Source organism: Gobius niger (genome assembly GCF_951799975.1).
Source record: "Gobius niger genome assembly, chromosome: 22".
Taxonomy (NCBI): Eukaryota; Metazoa; Chordata; class Actinopteri; order Gobiiformes; family Gobiidae; genus Gobius; species Gobius niger.
The window spans coordinates 11,725,091-11,746,905 of NC_136873.1; the positions used below are offsets into that span (position 1 = coordinate 11,725,091).

General features: G+C 40.6%; 1 protein-coding gene across 1 annotated transcript in view; it reads left to right on the forward strand.

Moving 5' to 3' along the window:
- Positions 1-21,815, forward strand: part of atp2b3b (ATPase plasma membrane Ca2+ transporting 3b) — a gene marked incomplete at its 3' end in the record, with an annotated part of 99,735 nt that overhangs the window by 35,841 nt on the left and 42,079 nt on the right. Inside the window, 7 exon segments of the mRNA XM_079580777.1 lie at positions 2,194-2,451; positions 4,133-4,258; positions 5,404-5,529; positions 14,061-14,102; positions 16,909-17,073; positions 18,703-18,774; positions 20,659-20,801. Of these exon segments, the coding sequence (XP_079436903.1) occupies positions 2,194-2,451; positions 4,133-4,258; positions 5,404-5,529; positions 14,061-14,102; positions 16,909-17,073; positions 18,703-18,774; positions 20,659-20,801 (932 nt within the window).

The window sequence follows — 21,815 nt, forward strand, 5'->3', positions numbered from 1 at the left end:
AAATGTCTTGCTAACTCCTCATTCCTTGTTTTAGCGTGTGGAAGCATGTAGCTAGCTCCTCTCTCTCGTGTTGAAATGTGTAGCTAACTCTCTTGTCCTTTGCGTGGGGAAACATATTGCTAACTCTTCTCTCCTGTCCATAGCACATTGAAACATGTAGCTAGCACTTCTCTCCTGTCCTTAGTGTGTGGAAACATGTAGCTAACACTTTTCTCCTGTCCTTAGCGTGTTGAAACATGTAGCTAGTTCTTCTCTCCTGTCCTTAGTGTGTTGAAATGTGTAGCTAACTCTTCTCCCCTGTCCTTAGTGTGTAGAAACATGTAGCTAACTCTTCTCCCCTGTCCTTAGCGTGTTGAAACATGTAGCTAACACTTCTCCCCTGTCTTTATTGTGTTGAAACGTGTAGCTAACACTTCTCTCCTGTCCTTAGCGTGTAGAAACATGTAGCTAACACTTCTCTCCTGTCCTTAGCACATTGAAACATGTAGCTAACACTTCTCCCCTGTCCTTAGCGTGTTGAAACATGTAGCTAACACTTCTCCCCTGTCTTTATCGTGTTGAAACATGTAGCTAACACTTCTCCCCTGTCCTTAGCGTGTAGAAACATGTAGCTAACACTTCTCTCCTGTCCTTAGCACATTGAAACATGTAGCTAACACTTCTCCCCTGTCCTTAGCGTGTTGAAACATGTAGCTAACACTTCTCCCCTGTCTTTATCGTGTTGAAACATGTAGCTAACACTTCTCTCCTGTCCTTAGCGTGTTGAAACATGTAGCTAACACTTCTCCCCTGTCCTTAGCGTGTTGAAACATGTACCTAACTCTTCTCCCCTGTCCTTAGTGTGTGGAAATGTGTAGCTAACTCTTCTCCCCTGTCCTTAGTGTGTTGAAACATGTAGCTAACTCTTCTCTCCTGTCCTTAGCGTGTTGAAACATGTAGCTAACTCTTCTCTCCTGTCCTTAGCGTGTTGAAACATGTAGCTAACTCTTCTCTCCTGTCCTTAGCGTGTTGAAACATGTAGCTAACACTTCTCTCCTGTCCTTATCGTGTAGAAACGTGTAGCTAACACTTCTCCCCTGTCTTTATCGTGTTGAAACATGTAGCTAACACTTCTCCCCTGTCTTTATCGTGTTGAAACATGTAGCTAACACTTCTCTCCTGTCCTTAGCACATTGAAACATGTAGCTAACACTTCTCTCCTGTCCTTCGCGTGTAGAAACGTGTAGCTAACACTTCTCCCCTGTCCTTAGCGTGTTGAAACATGTAGCTAACACTTCTCTCCTGTCCTTCGCGTGTAGAAACGTGTAGCTAACACTTCTCCCCTGTCTTTATCGTGTTGAAACATGTAGCTAACACTTCTCTCCTGTCCTTAGCACATTGAAACATGTAGCTAACACTTCTCTCCTGTCCTTAGCATGTTGAAACATGTAGCTAACACTTCTCTCCTGTCCATAGCCTGTTGAAACATGTAGCTAACACTTCTACCCTGTCTTTATCGTGTTGAAACATGTAGCTAACACTTCTCTCCTGTCCTTCGCGTGTAGAAACGTGTAGCTAACACTTCTCCCCTGTCTTTATCGTGTTGAAACATGTAGCTAACACTTCTCCCCTGTCCTTAGCACATTGAAACATGTAGCTAACTCTTCTCTCCTGTCCTTAGCGTGTTGAAACATGTAGCTAACTCTTCTCTCCTGTCCTTTGCGTGTAGAAACGTGTAGCTAACACTTCTCCCCTGTCCTTAGCGTGTTGAAACATGTAGCTAACTCTTCTCTCCTGTCCTTCGCGTGTAGAAACGTGTAGCTAACACTTCTCCCCTGTCTTTATCGTGTTGAAACATGTAGCTAACACTTCTCCCCTGTCCTTAGCGTGTTGAAACATGTAGCTAACTCTTCTCTCCTGTCCTTAGCGTGTTGAAACATGTAGCTAACACTTCTCCCCTGTCCTTAGCACATTGAAACATGTAGCTAACTCTTCTCTCCTGTCCTTAGCGTGTTGAAACATGTAGCTAACTCTTCTCTCCTGTCCTTTGCGTGTAGAAACGTGTAGCTAACACTTCTCCCCTGTCTTTATCGTGTTGAAACATGTAGCTAATACTTCTCCCCTGTCCTTAGCACATTGAAACATGTAGCTAACTCTACTCTCCTGTCCTTAGCGTGTAGAAACATGTAGCTAACTCTTCTCTCCTGTCCTTAGCGTGTGGAAACGTGGCGGCCAGCTCAGAGGACGAAGGAGAGGCGGAGGCGGGCTGGATTGAGGGGGCGGCCATCTTGCTCTCGGTGGTGTGCGTCGTCCTGGTAACAGCGTTTAACGACTGGTCCAAAGAGAAGCAGTTCCGCGGGCTGCAGTCGCGCATCGAGCAGGAGCAGAAGTTCACAGTGGTGCGCAAAAGCAACGTCATCCAGATCCCGGTGGCCGACATGGTGGTGGGGGACATGGCCCAGGTCAAATACGGTGAGCTTCATGCAAAATGTACTTTTACCTTGAAACATATCATTGTTTTGACCCACAAATGACTCAAATATAAGGACACGAGATAAGAGTTTGAATTCAATTTCTTTTATTTAGAATTCTCTTTAAGTTTTCTTATTTTTTAGATGTTAAAGTTAAGAATTTGTTGGTATTAAGTAAGTAAGTGAATAAAAACCCTCCTGTGCCCAAAACAAAAGCAAAGTAACAAATGAACGATGGTCCAGGTGCGTCAGCCAAACAACAAAAAGAAGTGTTCACAGACCAACTGCTTTGCATCCGTAAAACCTGATCCCACGTCCGACCTAAAGCCAAAAAACCCCCACAACTGAACCCAGTGCAAAGGAAAAGTGAAAATGGGACAGCTGGTCTCACCTGGGCAAAACGAAAACAAAGTGGCTGACGAAAAGGTAACACCTGAGCATGGCCTCAGAGCCTGCCAATCCGGGAGCGAGACTGGGCGGAGAGAGATATTTATAGCCCCCACAGTCTCACAGAAGATAATGCTGTCAAAACTGGGGCAAAAACACACAAAAAGAGGAAAAATAGGTAAAAATACAAGCCCTTCAAGGGGTGTCAGCAGCGAACAGTCAAACTAATGTTAGACCAGATCTTGGCTCAGTTTTTCAAATCATGAATTTCAGATCAAAATGTTCTAAATTCTGCTTTCTTGATCCTGATGGATTATTAGACTGATGATCCATCCCAGTTTTTCAAAGCTTTGCTGGAATGGACTACAGTACCTGGTTCCTGTCAGATAGAGATTTCCAAATCCATCCCAATCACAGATTCCATGAATTAATGCCACACGACTTAGTTTGTGCGGAAAATGTCTAAATTAAGCGATGAATAGATTAAAACACTTGATTTTAGAGCTGGATCAGGTGGGATCCTTTTAATGCTGAAGGCTAAATTTCAGACATGGGTTGGATTTAAATCTTCCACAGTAAATTCCAGTGGAATAGGGGTTGTTTCATGACCACGTATTTTGTGACCGTAAATGTAAATGTACTTTGTATTTCTATTTTGTATTTTTGTGAAGCACTTTGTGACTTTTGTCTGTGAGGAGTGCTATATAAATAAACATTACTTACTTACTTACATACTTACTTACTTACTTACTTACTTACTCACTTACTCACTTACTTACTTACTTACATACTTACTTACTTGCTAAATCTGGTTTGAAATGCCACATTTTTTGATCAAATCAGGTGAATAATCCAATCCTCCAGGAGAAATCGTTATGGATTACTATTAAATACTGGGCAGTGTTTTTGCTTCATTCATGGTGCTATCGATTTGTTAGAATGGTGTTTGCTGAAAGTGAAAGACTGTTTACACCGTTGCAACGTGTTGTTTCCACTCCCGCCTGCAGAGGGCACTCAAAACCATTTTGAAATCCTGACCAAAGACAAAAGAGCAAGAAAAAAAGTGACAAGAAAACAGGGGGCACAAACTTGCCTTCCCCTGGTCTAGAAAATGCTTTGTTCAGATCACTTTTAGAGATGTGTATTTGTTATGGTTCTGCTTCACCTGTTGAGTGTTGTGCAGTAGCGCCCCCCAGCGGTTAGCCCATGTACTGCTCCGTAGCATGTCATACCCACCGTAAATCCTCTTTCCTTCCACTTCTCTAAACTTTTCTCCGCCTTGTGTCCGTGTCCAGGCGACCTGCTCCCGACCGACGGGATCCTGGTCCAGGGGAACGACCTGAAGATCGATGAGAGCTCCCTCACCGGAGAGTCCGACCACGTGCGCAAGTGTGTGGACAAAGACCCCATGCTGCTGTCAGGTCTGAAGCGCACGGCAGTCCACGGGCACAATCGAAACCAAATCACTACACGGCGGAGGCAATTAGGGGATCACAAAGGCGGCGGTTGTTTAGGTGGAATAACGTCCGCTGCGGAGAACGGAGGCCACGTTCAGGCTGCAGGCGGAAAGGAAGCAAATCCAATTTTTATCGCCCCAAAGTGCCACCTGTGTTTGATCCTTTCATAGCAAATCTCTGTGTTTTTCAATTCGATTCCACTTTCGTATGAGCTCCTGAAAAAACTACAAAATGTGACAAAAATTCAACAAAAAAATAAAAAAAAAATCAGCAAAAATGTGACAACATTTCAACAAAAATGTGACAAAAATTCAACAAAAAAATTACAAAAATTCAACAAAAATGTGACAAAAATTCAACAAAAATATGACAAAAATTCAACAAAAATGTGACAAAAATTCAACAAAAATGTGACAAAAATTCAACAAAATGTGACAAAAATGTGACAAAATTCAACAAAAATGTGACAAAAATTCAACAAAAATGTGACGACAAATTCAACAAAAATTCAACAAAAATTCAACAAAAATTCAACAAAAACTAAACCAAAATGTGACAAAAATTCAACCAAAAAGTGACAAAAATGTGACAAAAATTCAACAAAATGTGACAAAAATGTGGGGACGTGACGAAAAGTTTCCATCACTTTTGTAGGTCTTAGCTTTCAAATGAGGCGTTGCATTGTTGATCTCCAATCGAGAAGCTATTAAATTTGGGTAAAGCCCAGTATAAAAAAAACATGAATCTAAAAGTAATTCCGTGGAGTATGGTGCACCACAAGGTTCAATTTTGGGACCTTTATTATTTATTATTTATATGAATGATTTTGCTTCTGTTTCTACGACCACCTTTCCAGTTCTTTTTACTGATGATGCCGATTAAAAAAATAATAATAAAAAGCCGAACTGGGGAAAATGCACTTGTTAATGTTAAGGCGGGCGGCTTTACCCTAATCAAAAAGATTCTTGGGAAAAAAGCACCAAAAATGCTTCAGGCTCACAGAGAAAGTTTCTGAAAACATAAGCGTCTTGTCTTTGTGTGGATATAACCTAAATTCTCCAGGTTCTGTGCTTCCACGTCAGTGTTCTAAACCCTGTGTCTAACCGCAGGCACTCACGTGATGGAGGGCTCGGGGCGGATGCTGGTCACCGCGGTCGGAGTGAACTCGCAGACTGGGATCATCTTCACGCTGCTCGGGGCCGGAGAATTAGAGGAGGAGATCAAGGACAAGAAAGGCAAGTGTCACACCGGCTCATAGAAATGAAACCAAGAGGCTCCGATGGAGACAGAGGAACGAGCAAGGGAGGAGCTAACAATGTGTTTAAGCTGCTTTTAGGTTAAAGGTTTTTTCTCTGGGGCAGAACTCCCAGACTCCTGTTTAGTTTGCACAAGGAACAAGAGTTTATGTTTTTTTTTATCTGTGCTTTACTTAAGTAGCATTTGTGAACTTATTACTTTTACTCCCCTACATTTGAAGGATGAATATAATACTTTCTGCTCCACTACATTTCTATAAAAGGCGCTAAAGTAAAAAATCAGTTTGTCCACGTGTCATTTCAAAAGCCTAGTAATGCACACTCCAGAGCAGCAGGTGGCGCCGTGCAGATGCAACTGTCTAATCCCACTGACTCACAGCAAGGAAGAAGGTTTGTCCCTTTTTTTAAGCCGTAAAGTTATTTCTACTTTGAATACTTTGACAGAGCAACTTTTACCTTTTTGTTGGCGTAGGGGGTGATATTCGACCCGTAGTATCTGTACTTTCACCGAAGTACTGCCCCACTCTGCGGCACATTTACAGTATTTCGAGCTGTAAGACGTGAAGTAAAGGCTAAGTCGTGGGAATGTTTTAAGGCATGAATAAAACATTTGCGAGCTGTAAGTACTGCCGGGGCCGCGACATGTCCTCTTTATGTTTGTGTTCATATGGAGGCACTCAGCTGCACTGAAATCTGAGATTCAACTTCCAGTTTAACCTCATGGATAATTCACACCACATCCTCTTCATCCTCTTATCTCTCGCTCTATCCCCCAAAGTGTAGCTGCCAGCGGGGGTTAGATCATTTCAGCGTGTTAAAGCCACACTGCAGAACACTCCGGGTTCACAAAGCCACGTTAACTGCAGTAAAATAAGTGTGGTGTCCTCGCCAAACTTTTAAAGAGGACCTCGTGTATTTAAACTTCATGCTCGGCTTCCGTTGGGCGAAGCAGCCACATCTCCATGGAGACGAGCCGGTGATGTCCCAGAGACATGACAAGGAAAAGTGGCGTTCGATAAAGTATTGATACAGACGGCATCTCGTCATAGAAGGGGGCGTGGCTTCGCCGAGGGGGAAAATAGAATCTTTAGAGAAACACAATTTTTCCCTCTTTTTTGCCATTTTCTGGTGGAATATCAACTTATTTATCACATAAATAAAGTAAAGTCTAAATCGGGCCCATTTGGATATTTTCTCACAGTAGATTGTTTAGTAGAAGTGAAAAAACGGCAGTTGTAGCAAGCGCTAGCTAACCGTTAGCATTAGCCCGATGCTAACATGTAGCATCATGTTAGCATTCTCAGTTATTCATGTATTTATGGGCTGCTGAACCACTTTGCTCCTCCCCATGTCTTTGCATCATTATTTAGTAGAAACTATATTCATATTTCAGCGTTTGTTACAGTAGTTTTTGAATAATTAGAGAAAATTTCAAAAATTTCAATATTGTTTTCCCCTTAACTGTTACCATATATGGTCACTCAAAAATGACCATATATGGGCGATTCCAGAGATGCCGTCTGTATCTATGTGGAGAGTTAGAAAGCAGTCCGTTAGCCTCCTCAGTGTTCCTATAGCCGTTAGCATTTAGCCAACAAACAGATGTTTTCAACTGTTGTCGACCCTTCGACCACATTCAGGTGGAAATGTACAAAAATACTTGGAGGTGAGTGCTTCAATTGAGTAAAAAACAGTAGGAAAAATACAGGTCGATAAGTTCACCTGAGCAGAAAAGAAGGAGAAGATCTTTATTTATATATTTATATAACCTTTCACAGACATGGTCACAAAGCGCTTTACATGAGACAATTGTACATTCACTCCATACTTGGTGGTGGTAAACTACGTTTGTAGCTTCAGTTTCCCCTGGGGGAGACTGTCAGAGGCGCTTTGGCGACTACACACGTCTGCGCCAACAGACCCTCTGACACCACCATACATTCACTCACACACATCATTCATCCTGGCCTATTGTGCATGTTTTTAGTGGTAGGGGAAACCGGAGTACCCAGAGGAAACCTACGCAGACACGGGGAGAACATGCAAACTCCACACAGAAAGGCCCTGTGCAGGTGGGAATCGATCCCCGGACCTTCTAGCTGTGAAGCGAGAGCGCTAACCGCTGTGCCACCGTGCCGCCCTGTATAGCAGTCATGTGACGTAGGCCCCATGTCAAAGAAAGAGAGAGAAAATATATACACATGTACAAGAACAGGGCTGGACTGGACTAAACAGTCATATTCAATAGTCGGGGTGATGAGCAAAACAATAATCCCTTGGCTTGAACTAAAACAGTATAAGCTACGAATCGAGGACAATGGTTGCATTTTGTTTCTGCCAAATTCAAGCTCTCGCCTCAGAGACTCAACACTTTAATCTTGTCATTTATAACTTGAAGGAACTTTTGTAAAATGACTTAACAATCTTAAAATGTGAGTTCCGTTAATGAAGTTCCACTCGCGACTGCAACACAAATAAACTTCTCAAAACCAACCAAATGATCAAACTGTAGATGAAGATGAAACAGTAAAACTCACCTCAGAGTTAGAGGTGTGGAGTGAGGACAGAAATCCCAAAAAGACCAAACATTATAAATCCTTTCAATGGAAACTAGAAGATTTCCAAACTGCACTGACGACGAGGAGCAAGACGGAGTCACCTGACAACTCCCAGCATGCACTTCTTTGCAAGCATTTGTCTAAAATTTACAAAAAATAGAGGTCTGAGGTTCTGTGGGTCCTGGAGGGAGCTACAATAAACTATTTCCTCTTATATTCGCAATGTGAGGGGCATGAGTGTTATGTCCCAGAGGCCCATCGCTCATTATACGAGATTATCTGGGAACCATGACTCAAGAAAGGCCACCAGAGGGGTATAAAAGGCGTCACATCCCTCTAGTGGAGGAGTTGTGTAATTGCATCTAAGTAATGATAGAGATTCTGATGGCTCTTCACTCTAATTGTGGGCTGGTGAAAATTAGTATGGGCCATTCTTGGTCTGACTGGCCCAAAAGTACGTCGGCCCACCGGGAAAACTCCCGAATCTCCCGATGGCCAGTCCAGCCCTGTACAAGAACCAAACATGACGGAGAAACCTAAGAAATGACTGTATATTTTATTTTTATGTTTATGTTTATTTGATGGGGCAGAACAAGAAGCTTTGTTACTGTAGCTGATGCCGTGTTCATAGGCCTTACAGCTAAAGCTAATTCACAGACCTGGTCCCTCAGACATAAAAATACAAAATATATTTACTTAAATTATTACAAATAATAATTACAAAAGGTTTGCAATAAAATGTTATAAATTCTGTCTGTTAACCTCTTAACTCCTGCCTGAACCGAGAGGATCTTTTTCCTCACGTCATCACTTTTTTTTTTCCATAATTTTTTTGTTGGGTATTCAACTCATTTTTGTAGCTTTTTTTGTCATTTTTTTTTGTCATTTCTTGTCACTTTTGTCAAATTTTTGTCTTTTTTCTTTCTTTTTTTGGTCAAATTTTAAACACATTTTTGTAAAAAACTAAATTGTCACATTTTGTCACATTTTTGTAATTTTTTGTCACATTTTGTCATTTTTTTGTCATTTTTTGTCACATTTTTGTCATTTTTTTTGTCACATTTTGTCACATTTTTGTAATTTTTTGTCACATTTTGTCATTTTTTTGTCATTTTTTGTCACATTTTTGTCATTTTTTTTGTCACATTTTGTCACATTTTTGTAATTTTTTTGTCACATTTTTATCACTTTTTTGTCTTTTTTTTGTCCTTTTTTGGTCAATTTCTTGTGACATTTTTGTGACATTTTTGCCACTTTTTCATCAATTTTTTCTCACTTTTATGTCACATTTCCATCCTTGTTTTCTTCTCAGTTTTGTGTTCGGTTCCGGTGAGAGTTAAGGGGTTAAAGATTTCAGCTCAGCAGGTAAAGTCTGTGGCCCTTTTCGGTCCCAAAGATATTTCGCATCTTTTTGGTCTGCAGTCTCCACTAAAGCGCCCCTAGTGGTGATGCCGCGAGCTGCACAGTTTTCATACTGTGATATAAGGCCTGGCTTCTCCATTCATTTAAACGGGGAGAGAACCCTCGATTCAAACCGGTCCAGGAAGCTTAGATTTTCCCAATAAATAGTTTTGCTTTTGACTGAAAACTCATGATAAAAGTATGTTTGAAATCAGCCTGAGACGACTGAAGCCTTTTCGTTGCAGTGATGAAGCACCGGTGCCTCCTCCCTCCTCCTCCTCCTCTTCATCTGAGCGCCACTGCCTTTTAAATCAATTATTGAAAAAGGAGAGAGAGAAAGAGAGAGAGAGGATGCAGTTTCCCGCAGACAGCAGCACTTAAGGCTAATGTCGTTACGGCTGCGCTGGCCACTGCAGAGGCTCCTCCTGGTGCAAAGTCAGAATCGTTCGAAAACACTCCCTCTGACGTCCACCGCGCGAGGGCTGCCGGTTCCAATCCCACCCGGCACAGTTTGTAGCTGCACTTCCTGTTGCTGCAGACTTTTCTGTTCTGTTTTATTTGCCTTAAAGGGATGTTTCAGGATGTTTGACATAGGGCCTCATTTCCTAGTCATCCAGAGTGTTGCTGATTTCTGGATATATTTTGTTTTGTAATTCTTTTATTTGAAGAGCTTAGTGGCGCTAGGCTAATGCAAGGCTAGTGCATGTCTATGGTATCAGCTAGCCTGCATTATAAACAGTGTGACCCAAATCACTTACAACAGTGGTTCCCAACCCTTTTTGCCTCGCGGACCCCTTTTTATACTCTTATATACTCTTTTATACTCTGAGTACTCCCTACCTTGAGGATATATGTTGTAGTAGTAGTAGTAGTAGTAGTAGTAGTGGTAGTAGTATATGATGTAGTAGTACTCTAGAACTGAAGAACTGTAGTATCCTGCTAAAAAAAGATATTTTGATTTGTTCAACCTTAACACACCTGTACATACAGTCTCTGTACTTGATGATGATGAGCTGTTTTGAAGTGTAATTGCAAGTACTTTATCACATCCCTCTTCTTCTTCTTCTTCTTCTTCTTCTTCTTCTTCTTCTTCTTCTTCTTCTTCTTCTTCTTCTTCTTCTTCTTCTTCTTCTTCTTCTTCTTCTTCTTCTTCTTCTTCTTCTTCCTCCTATTCTTTCTTTTCTTCCTCCTCTTCTTCTTCCTCCTCTCCTTCTTCCTCTTCCTCTCTTTCTTCCTCCTATTCTCTATCTTTTCTTCCTCCTCTCCTTATTCCTTCTCTTTCTTTCCACCTATTCGCTCTTTCTTTTCTTCTTCCTCCTCCTCTTCTCCTTACACTTCTCCAACTTCTTCTTCTCCTTCTTCCTCCTCTTCTTCTCCTTCTTCCTCCTCTTCTCCTCTTCTCCTTCTTCTTCTTCCTCCTCTTCTTCCTCTCCTTCTACTTCCTCCTCCTCTTCTCCTTCTTAATCTTCTCCTTCTTCTTCTTCCTCCTCCTCTTCTCCTCTTCTTCCTCTACTTCTTCTTCCTCCTCCTCTTCTCCTCTTCCTGCACCGTTGCTCCTCAGAACATGAGCCCTTCCTCGCTGCCTGGAGTATTTAAAGTGATGATTATCGTACTTCCTCCTATGTTTCTGACGCTTTACTGACGCTTTACTGACGCTTTACTGACGCTTTACTGACACAGTGACCGGTTTAAACCTGTTTTCCTCCCGCACTGTTCAAACAGAGGAAAGTATTCAGATGCTCATCTCCACAGACGCCCCCAACAACTCGGTGACCAACGGTACGTCCTGTAGGAGCCTCCACCAAGCAAGCCTGACCAGAGGACCATCCGGACAGAGCTCGCGTTAGGACATTACTCACACTTTACTCACACTTTACTCACTCTTTACTCACACTTTACTCACACTTTACTCACACTTTACTCACACTTTACTCACACTTTACTCACACTTTATACACTTTAATCTGGCTTTATTTACTCACACTTTACTCACACTTTACTCACACTTTACTCACACTTTACTCACTCTTTACTCACACTTTACTCACTCTTTACTCACACTTTACTCACACTTTACTCACACTTTACTCACTCTTTACTCACACTTTACTCACACTTTACTCACTCTTTACTCACTTTAATCTGGCTTTATTTACTCACACTTTACTCACACTTTACTCACTCTTTACTCACACTTTATACACTTTAATCTGGCTTTATTTACTCACTTTATGCACTTTAATCTGGCTTTATTTACTCACACTTTACTCACACTTTACTCACACTTTACTCACACTTTACTCACACTTTATGCACTTTAATCTGGCTTTATATACTCACTCTTTACTCACACTTTACTCACACTTTACTCACACTTTATGCACTTTAATCTGGCTTTATTTACTCACACTTTACTCACACTTTACTCACTCTTTACTCACACTTTACTCACACTTTACTCACACTTTATGCACTTTAATCTGGCTTTATTTACTCACACTTTACTCACACTTTACTCACACTTTACTCACACTTTACTCACACTTTACTCACACTTTACTCACACTTTATACACTTTAATCTGGCTTTATTTACTCACACTTTACTCACACTTTACTCACACTTTACTCACACTTTACTCACTCTTTACTCACACTTTACTCACTCTTTACTCACACTTTACTCACACTTTACTCACTCTTTACTCACACTTTACTCACACTTTACTCACTCTTTACTCACTTTAATCTGGCTTTATTTACTCACACTTTACTCACACTTTACTCACTCTTTACTCACACTTTATACACTTTAATCTGGCTTTATTTACTCACTTTATGCACTTTAATCTGGCTTTATTTACTCACACTTTACTCACACTTTACTCACACTTTACTCACACTTTACTCACACTTTATGCACTTTAATCTGGCTTTATATACTCACTCTTTACTCACACTTTACTCACACTTTACTCACACTTTATGCACTTTAATCTGGCTTTATTTACTCACACTTTACTCACACTTTACTCACTCTTTACTCACACTTTACTCACACTTTACTCACACTTTACTCACACTTTATGCACTTTAATCTGGCTTTATTTACTCACACTTTACTCACACTTTACTCACACTTTACTCACACTTTACTCACATTAATCTGGCTTTATTTACTCACTCTTTACTCACACTTTACTCACACTTTACTCACTCTTTACTCACACTTTACTCACACTTTACTCACACTTTACTCACTCTTTACTCACACTTTATACACTTTACTCACACTTTACTCACACTTTATACACTTTAATCTGGCTTTATTTACTCACACTTTACTCACACTTTACTCACACTTTACTCACACTTTACTCACACTTTACTCACACTTTACTCACTCTTTATGCACTTTAATCTGGCTTTATTTACTCACTTTATACACTTTAATCTGGCTTTATTTACTCACTTTATACACTTTAATCTGGCTTTATTTACTCACACTTTATACACTTTAATCTTGCTTTATTTACTCACTTTACACACTTTAATCTGGCTTTATTTACTCACTTTATGAACTTTAATCTGGCTTTATTTACTCACTTTATGAACTTTAATCTGGCTTTATTTACTCACTTTATACACTTTAATCTGGCTTTAAATCAAAATTACCCTTAACTTTATTTTACTGCATTTTTGCTTAAACGTTTCCCTTCCTCCTCTTCTTTGTCTTCTTCTTCTACTCCTCCCTTTTCTTCTTCCTTTTTCTCTTCCTTTTTTCTGCCTCTTCATCTACTTCTCCTTTGTTTTCTTCCTCTTCGTCTTCCTCCTCTTCTTCTACTTCTTTGTCTTTTTCCATTCTTCTTCCTCCTTTTTTCTTCCTTCTTCCTCTTCTCTTCCTCTTCTTTTCTTTTTCTTCCTCTTCTACTTCTTCCACCACCTCTTTTTTCTTCCTCCTCTTCTTCTACTTCTCCTTTCTCTTCTTCCTCCTCCTTGTTTTCTTCTTCTTCCTCTTCTCTTCCTCCTTTTTTTCTTCTTCTTCTTCCTCTTCTCTTCCTTCTCTTCTTTTTCATCTTCTTCTACTTCTCCTTTTTCTTATTCCTCTTCCTTTTTTTCTTCTTCTTCCTCCTCTTTTTTCTCCTTCCTCTTCTTCTCTACTCCTTCTTCAGCTACTCGAAAACTGCGATTTTTTTTTCACTGCATTTTTGCCAAAGCTTTTCCCTTTGCGTCCAATTAGCCTTTGAACGACAACATTTCCAATCAGACACGTTACCCAAACATCCGTGTAGAAACACCCCGGTCCGGATGAGCGTCTGGTTCCCGCTTGTTTTCTCTCTCTCTCCGCCCTGAACCTAAACCTTTCCTGCTCCACCGGCCGGACCCAGTGATCCTGCGGTGACAGTGAACCCAGCTCTGCTCCATCACATGTTCTTAAACTCCTGCGATTTCCCCCTGAGTGTGTGACCTGCTCCCCGTCCTCCACTCGCCAGGACCCCGAGCGCCACGGCCTCCAGATCCTCCCGCTGACCTCAGCCTTTTGTTTCCACAGGGAAGCAGCCGGACGGAGCCGTGGAGAACAACCAGAACAAAGGTGAGTTTGACCTGTTTAAGCTCTTACCACCAACGCATTCTCTCCTCTTTGCCATTGTCGTCACGTTTTGTTTCCCTTATGTGTTTTTGTCACTTTTGTATTACTTTTCTGCTTGATTTTTGTCTTTTTTGCTGGATTTTTTTCACTTTTTTGCTGGATTTTGTGTCTTTTTTTTGCTGGATTTTTGTCACTTTTTTTCTGGGTTTTTGTCACTTTTTTCTGGATTTTTGTCCATTTTTTTCTGGACTTTTGTCACTTTTTTTCTGGGTTTTTGTCATTTTTTTGCTGGGTTTTTGTCCATTTTTTTCTGAATTTTTGTCACTTTTTTGCTGGATTTTTGTCTTTTTTTTGCTGGATTTTTGTCACTTTTTTGCTGGATTTTTGTCTTTTTTGCTGGATTTTTTCCACTTTTTTTTCTGGATTTTTGTCTTTTTTTTGCTGGATTTTTGTCACTTTTTTGCTGTTTGTTTTTTTGTCACTTTTTTGCTGGATTTTCTTTTGTATTTTTTGGCTAGATTTTTGTCACTTTTTTGCTGTTTTTTGGTCATTTTTTTGCTGGATTTTTGTCACTTTTTTGCTGTTTTTTGGTCATTTTTTTGCTGGATTTTTGTCATTTTTTTGCTGTTTTTTTTTGTCTTTTTTTGCTGTTTTTTTGTCATTTTTCTGTTGGATTTTTGTCACTTTTTTGCTGGATTTTTGTCTTTTTTGCTGGATTTTTTCCACTTTTTTTTCTGGATTTTTGTCTTTTTTTTGCTGGATTTTTGTCACTTTTTTGCTGTTTGTTTTTTTGTCACTTTTTTGCTGGATTTTCTTTTGTATTTTTTGGCTAGATTTTTGTCACTTTTTTGCTGTTTTTTGGTCATTTTTTTGCTGGATTTTTGTCACTTTTTTGCTGTTTTTTGGTCATTTTTTTGCTGGATTTTTGTCATTTTTTTGCTGTTTTTTTTTGTCTTTTTTTGCTGTTTTTTTGTCATTTTTCTGTTGGATTTTTGTCCTTTTTTTGCTGCCCTTTTGTCACCTTTTTATTGCGTTCTTGTCATATTTGTCGCTTTTTTTGGTCACTTTTTAGCGCTTTTTTGTCGTGTTTACATCCTCATTTTCTCTTTCTTTTTTATCGCTGGTTTGAAGGAGCTTTTAGATTTGGAGAACTTGGAGAACAGGAGAAAACATGTTCAGGTGGGAGTTAAGAGGTTAACCTGTTTAACCTCTTTACCGAGCATGAAGTTTATAATTAGAAACAACACCAGATGACTATTGGTACCAATATCAGAAAGAACTACAGTGTATAACTGTGATTAATCTCGAATTAAGTAAGATTTATGACGTAGTAATTCTTTTTAGACATACTTCGTGTTCTGATTATTTCGGTCCATTCTACAAAATGTACAAATGTAAAAAGCTGCTGTGTTATGTGTAAATGCTCTTCATGGAAAATTTTGGGTGAACTCCGACTCCATTTTGAGCATCCACACTGTATGAATTTTGAAAGATAAGATGAATGTTAAAAAAATGTCGCTATTTTTTCGAGAAGCTTTTAGATTTGGGTAAAGCCAAACTGGAGGAAATGTGCCGGGTTCAGGTCGGGTTAAGAGGTTAAAAGATACGACTGTTCCTAAAGTGACAGTGGCGACAAATCCTGACTGAGCAGCCCAATTATGGCAATGTTCTAGAGCGCGAGACCGGAGCGAAGCTTTGAAATGAGCGCACGGTTCGGGACTGTCCGGCCGAGGAACAAACTCTTCCAAATTCACAACTGTCCCATGAAAATAATTGGGACAAAGAACCGTCACAGACAAAGAAATAAAAAGGATCCTAACGTGTGCGGACAAGCCGACGACTGCAGGAAACTTTCCAGAGTCCATTGTTTTAGTGCTTGTAAGATACGTTTTATATATATCCCAATATATATACTGTATATATCTATTTTTTAACCTCTTAACTCCCGCCTGAACCGCATTTTCTCCAGTTCAGCTTTACCCAAATCCTGTAGGCCAGTGTAACACCTCATTTGAAAGCTAAGATCTACAAAACTCATCTAAATGGATCTTTTTCCTCACGTCATCACATTTTTTTCCATCTTTTTTTTGGGGGGGTTTTCAACTCATTTTGTAACTTTTTTGTCATTTTTTTTTTAAGTCACATTTTGTCATTTTTTTCGTCACTTTTTTGTCCAAGTTTTCTCACTTTTTTGTCACATTTTGTCCCATTTATTTAATTTTTTTCGTCAATTTTTTATCACATTTTTGTCACTTTTTTTTTTCATTTTTTGTAAATTTGTTGTTATTTTTTTGTCCAATTTTTATCACATTTGTCATTTTTTTGTCATTTTTTGTCACATTTTTGGTCATTTTTTTGTCCATTTTTTATCACAATTTTGTCACTTTTTTGTCACTTTTTTGTCAATTTTTTGTAATTTTTTTGTCAATTTTTTATCACATTTTTGTAATTTTTTCGGCAAATTTTTATCCAATTTGTGTCTTTTTTTTGTCAAATTTTGTCAAATTTTTGTCATTTTTTTCTCACTTTTTGTCAAAGTTTTCTCACTTTTTTGTCACATCTTCATCATTGTTTCCGTCTCAGTTCTGTCTCTATTTTCCCACCTTTTCTCCAGAAGCTTTTGGACTGGGGTAAAGCCAAACTTTAGAAAATGTGCTCGGTTCAGGCAGGAGTTAAGGGGTTAAATACTTTCAGCATCCGTTATTTCCGGGTGAGAACGTGTCAAAACAAAGCCTTTCTGTGACTTAGTACACGGTGTTTCAGACAGTGCAGGAACTGTGGGTAAACTGTGTGAACTCATGTGTTGTAGCCAAGAAGCAGGACGGGGGCGTGGCCATGGAGATGCAGCCCCTGAAGAGCGCGGAGGGCGGAGAGGTGGAGGAGCGAGAGAAGAAGAAGACCAGCCACCCCAAGAAAGAGAAGAGCGTCCTGCAGGGGAAGCTCACCAAGCTGGCCGTGCAGATCGGCAAAGCAGGTGAGCCTGATAATAACACGTTTAACTGTTATCCCCTGTCTTTACCGATTGAATTGAGGAAATGTTTCTTGTTTTGAGCGGTTTTCAACTCATTTAGACACTTTTCCTGAGTTTACTTTGCTTGTTTGAGGACATTTCAGACCAGTTCTAGGGTAAATCTCGCTTGAAATAAGAAAGTAAAACTGCCAATGAGATAAAAAACAATTTTCTTTCCCCATTGGCAAAGAAAATGACCTGAAATAAGAACGAAATGTATCGAAACGAGTCCGAAACATCTCAGAACAAGTGAAATAATCCAGGACAAACGCCCAACAACTTCTTAACCAGTCAAAACAACTAACATTTGGATTATTATGCTCAAATTGAGATGTTTATACTGATTTAGTTAAATACTTTTTGCAGTCAATAATAAACACGGTGAGGCTGCGTTTCAGTTTCATGCAGCTAAAATCTGGAACAGTCTTCACGAGGATGTGAGACAGGCCTCAACTCTGACAATGTTCAAATCCAGGCTGAAAGTATTTTATCTGCACTCTTGCCTTTTACTGTAATTGATTAATTTTTTATGTTGATGTCCAGAGGAGAAGGAGTGACAAAACAGAGGTAACTTTGTGTGAACGAGCAAGAAAAAATAGTGCTCAAGGCAGAGCGAATCCAAACAAGACTTAAAAATGCAAATAACTGAAAGTATTTTATCTGCACTCTTGCCTCTTACTGTAATTGATTAATTTTATGTTTGTTTTTCTTATATTTTATGCTGCTTTAACTGTGAAGCACTTTTTAGAATTGCCTTGTGTATGAATTATGCTCTACAAATAAACTTGCCTTGTTCGAACCCAAATCTAAAAGCTTTTGGACTGGAGAGCAACAGTCACGCCTCCTTGGAAAGCTCCGGCCTACAAAACTGATTCTAACGTTTTTTGTAGCGTTGTTGCTGCATTTTTTAAGCTTTTTGTGGCTTTATCATTGTTTTTCGTCACGTTTTTTTAAGCTTTTTGTGGCTGTTCAATCACTTTTTTGTTGCGTTATTGTCGCTCTTTTGTTTTTCTTGTTGCTTTTTTATCGCTTTCTTTTTCCTTTGCTTTTTTGTCACGTTTTTGTCAAAAAAAGCAATGGCAAAAGGGGCAAAAATGTGGCAACAACGCACGGAAAAAGATCAGTTTAGATCAGTTGTGTTGGTCTCAGCTTTCAAATCTCTCCAAGGTTTAGGTAAGGCCTGCTTGGAGAAAGTGCACTGGGGGTTAAGGGGTTTGTATCTCATTCCCCGCCTGATTTATTGAGCTTTAATCCATAAAAAAACATGCTGAAAATCTCCTCTGGACAAATCTTTGCAGCTAGAAAGTCAAACAAAACGTTGCATTGAAACCGGACTCTCTCCTGCAGCGTCTCGACTGAACAGAACCAGCACTTTTTGATGCTGTTGTGAGACTTTTAACTTAATCCATTTGCGCTGACAGAGGAGGCTGTGAACTGTAAAAAAGTTTCCAGGTCCAGGAGTTACAGAGATATTATAACCACAAACCAGCTCCAGTTAAAGCTCCACCTCTGGCCGGTCTCCTCAGTGTCGTGTGAGAATCAGGACGACCTGAAGCGAGTTCTCTCTGACGGAACGTGCTGTGTGTGTTTCAGGTTTGGTGATGTCCGCCATCACCGTCATCATCCTCGTCCTGTACTTCGTCATCGACGCATTCGTAATAGAAGGTTTGTGACTCTTCTTCTCCACTCTGAAGGTTCATGTGTTGTCTTAGAAAGTCTTCAGCAGTTTAAGTCTGTTCCTGTAACTTCCTGACTTTAGCCTCAAGCTCAGTTACGTCACTTTTGATCTGATTTATTGATCTTTCATTTGAACGCCCGATTCCTTCCTACGTTTGCAGACAGTCTAAAAAACAAACCCACTTGGACCATAGACCTACAGGAAAGGACAAAGCAGAGAAAGGAACCGGCTGGACGAGCCCCTGGTTCCTGCCCCTCCTTCAAACCCAAGCCCCTCCCACAGGCATTACATAACATCACAAAAAAACACCTTACCAAAGATACAATTGTCTAGCATGAATGAATGAATATGAATGAATATTTTTTATTAAAGTGTCAAGCACGTATGGGCTTATAAGACACTATTCACCTTATTCCGGAGCCTCGCGTTGGCGCCGCCATGAACTGTGCCCGCCCCTTTTCTCCTATGTGTTAACATGGGGCTGGAGGAGTCCACATAAAATCAGTCACTACACGAAAACAAAGCCGTTTTCAGGCCGCGCTGAGAAACGCTGCAGTGTCGACATGTCGGTGCAAATGAACGTCGGCCATTTTACACAAATCAATCGACTAAACATCAGATTTGAGCGGAGAATATTTTCCCTCGTTCTCCGTTCAAATGAACGGGCTTCGCGCTCGACCGGAAGTGTCTGGACAACGGAAAAAGAGGCAAAAGTGGGCGGGGCGGAATAAGGTGAATAAACATCATTTAGAAGACGACCATCTTAACAATATGTTCGATGCCATATACAAATCAAGAATCTGGATGGCTTTCAATCTCATTGTTCACATGCTTTCTCCACATATCTCGCCAACAAAAAATGTCATTTCTAAATAACCAACTCAACATCTCACCTTCTGCCAACCAAAATGAATCAGGATTATTACATTCAACTCCATAATCCATATTTATACAGTGGGCAATTGAACATAAAGTGGAATTCATCCTCCACCAAACACAAGTCACACACACTGTCTGTTCTCTTCAGAAGCCCCTCTGTAACGACACACCTCCACCTCTAGAGGCAGCGCTCCTGCTCTGAGCTGAGCACACAGACCTCTGTCCTCTTTTACATTTTCATCATGTTACATAATATCTGCCTGTGGTTTGTTATTTTACAGTGTAAATTATCCCAAAACAATGATTGTGAACATATATTTGTAAATATTTGAAGGACCAGAGACCAAGGGCATGTATGAGTTTTGTCCCAATTAAAGACTTTCTTAGTGAGTCTTTCCTCAGGCAATTGAACAAGACGGTTCCAAAGTCTTAACATTTGGACCCATTGTTTCACCACACAGGGTTCCCAGCTCTATGTCTGCCTTAGGGGTGAACCTATGGACGCCCAGCCATAGCTCTCAATAATAATATTTCCGATATTATGGATAACATGGACATCCCTTTAATGAACATTTCATCACAGAGCCAGAAAACAGGACAAACCAGAATGTAGTGTTGTTTTAAATAATTGTATCATCTGTGAAACCAGGCACATCCCTGTCCACAGCTGGGGACAGTGGGAGGAGTTAACAGGCTCTGAGAAAACAGAGCTCTCTATCATCATCATCTCTCCAGCTCCCCGTACATCTGGAATATGTCACTGGGAGAACCACGGTTACAAACTGTAAATGTGGTTTATCAGAATTGTGACAAACACAGGGGAAGGAAGCGGCGTTTATCTGTCAGAATATGCCCAAATAAGGATCCCATAGCAGAGAACTGAGACTCGGAAACAGTTTATTCACACAGCGGCGCTCGCTGTAAAGTCCGACTGAGGCGAGTGATTGTCCGGGCGGTTCTCAGATCAGATCCTGACCCTCTGTGCTCTGCAGGGCGGACGTGGATGGCCGAGTGCACTCCGGTTTACGTCCAGTACTTTGTCAAGTTCTTCATCATCGGTGTCACTGTCCTGGTGGTGGCCGTTCCCGAGGGTCTGCCGCTCGCCGTCACCATCTCCCTGGCCTATTCTGTCAAGGTAAACACTCAAGTACATGTGTTCATGGAAAAAACTGGTTTCTGAGCCTGTTTTTGCCTACCGTAAATGCTCTAATACTGGCCTGTATTCCATTAGCGGCCGGGTCTCTGACAGAGGCCGGGGCTTTTATTAGAAACTATAGCAGTAGAAATATTCCCCATGTTAGGAGTTTGTCTCATACTGGTGTAAATGAAAACTCACGTGCAGGAAGTAACAAACTGAACCCGGGCCGAGGGCGACGCTGCGGAGGAGCTGATCCCAGCGTAACTTTGACACAGATTTAGCCACTTTTCAAACCTCCTGTGACCATATTTGGAAACAGGGAAACAAATGTCGTGTGACCCTCCAGGGTTTTAATAAAGTCTCCATCTCGTCTTCAAAGCACGTCCAGCTGCTCCGTGTGCAGGTCAGTCCCACGCCTCAAAATAACTCCTCCCATCAGCGCGAGCGTCTCGTCTTCTCTCGGGTCAGTCTCATGATCGATCACAAACACAAACGCTCCGTCTAAACTCGCCTTTTACTCGAGATAACAACAAATAATCCGGCCCGCGGTAAAAACGAAACAGAAACCTGCAGTGACACTGATGTCAAAGCTCCGCTAACAGCAACGAAACACTTCCTGTTGTCCCGACAAAATAAAAGGCGTCAATGTTCCAGCCGCTGGGAGAGGGTTTGAAATGTTCAGTAATAAATGAACCTAATATTTCAGGTGCAAATGGACACAAATCTCGTTTTTCTTCAGTTTCCTGGTCGTCCGTTTTGCTCAAATAGAAATAAAGGCCAGTCTCTAATTGTGGCCTGGTTCCAATAAAGGCCTGGTCCCAGATGCCCTTGAGTAAATAAAGGCCCCGGCCTGTATTAGAGCATTTACGGTATATCCCAGTTTCATGTTCCAAAAGCAATCTGCAATGAATGTCTCAAAATGGTTCTTGCTTTTCTTATTTGAGTCTAAAGCTCTAACAGACCTGCACACTATGGCCACATCGTAAAAATCCCACTCCCCCTGATTCACGG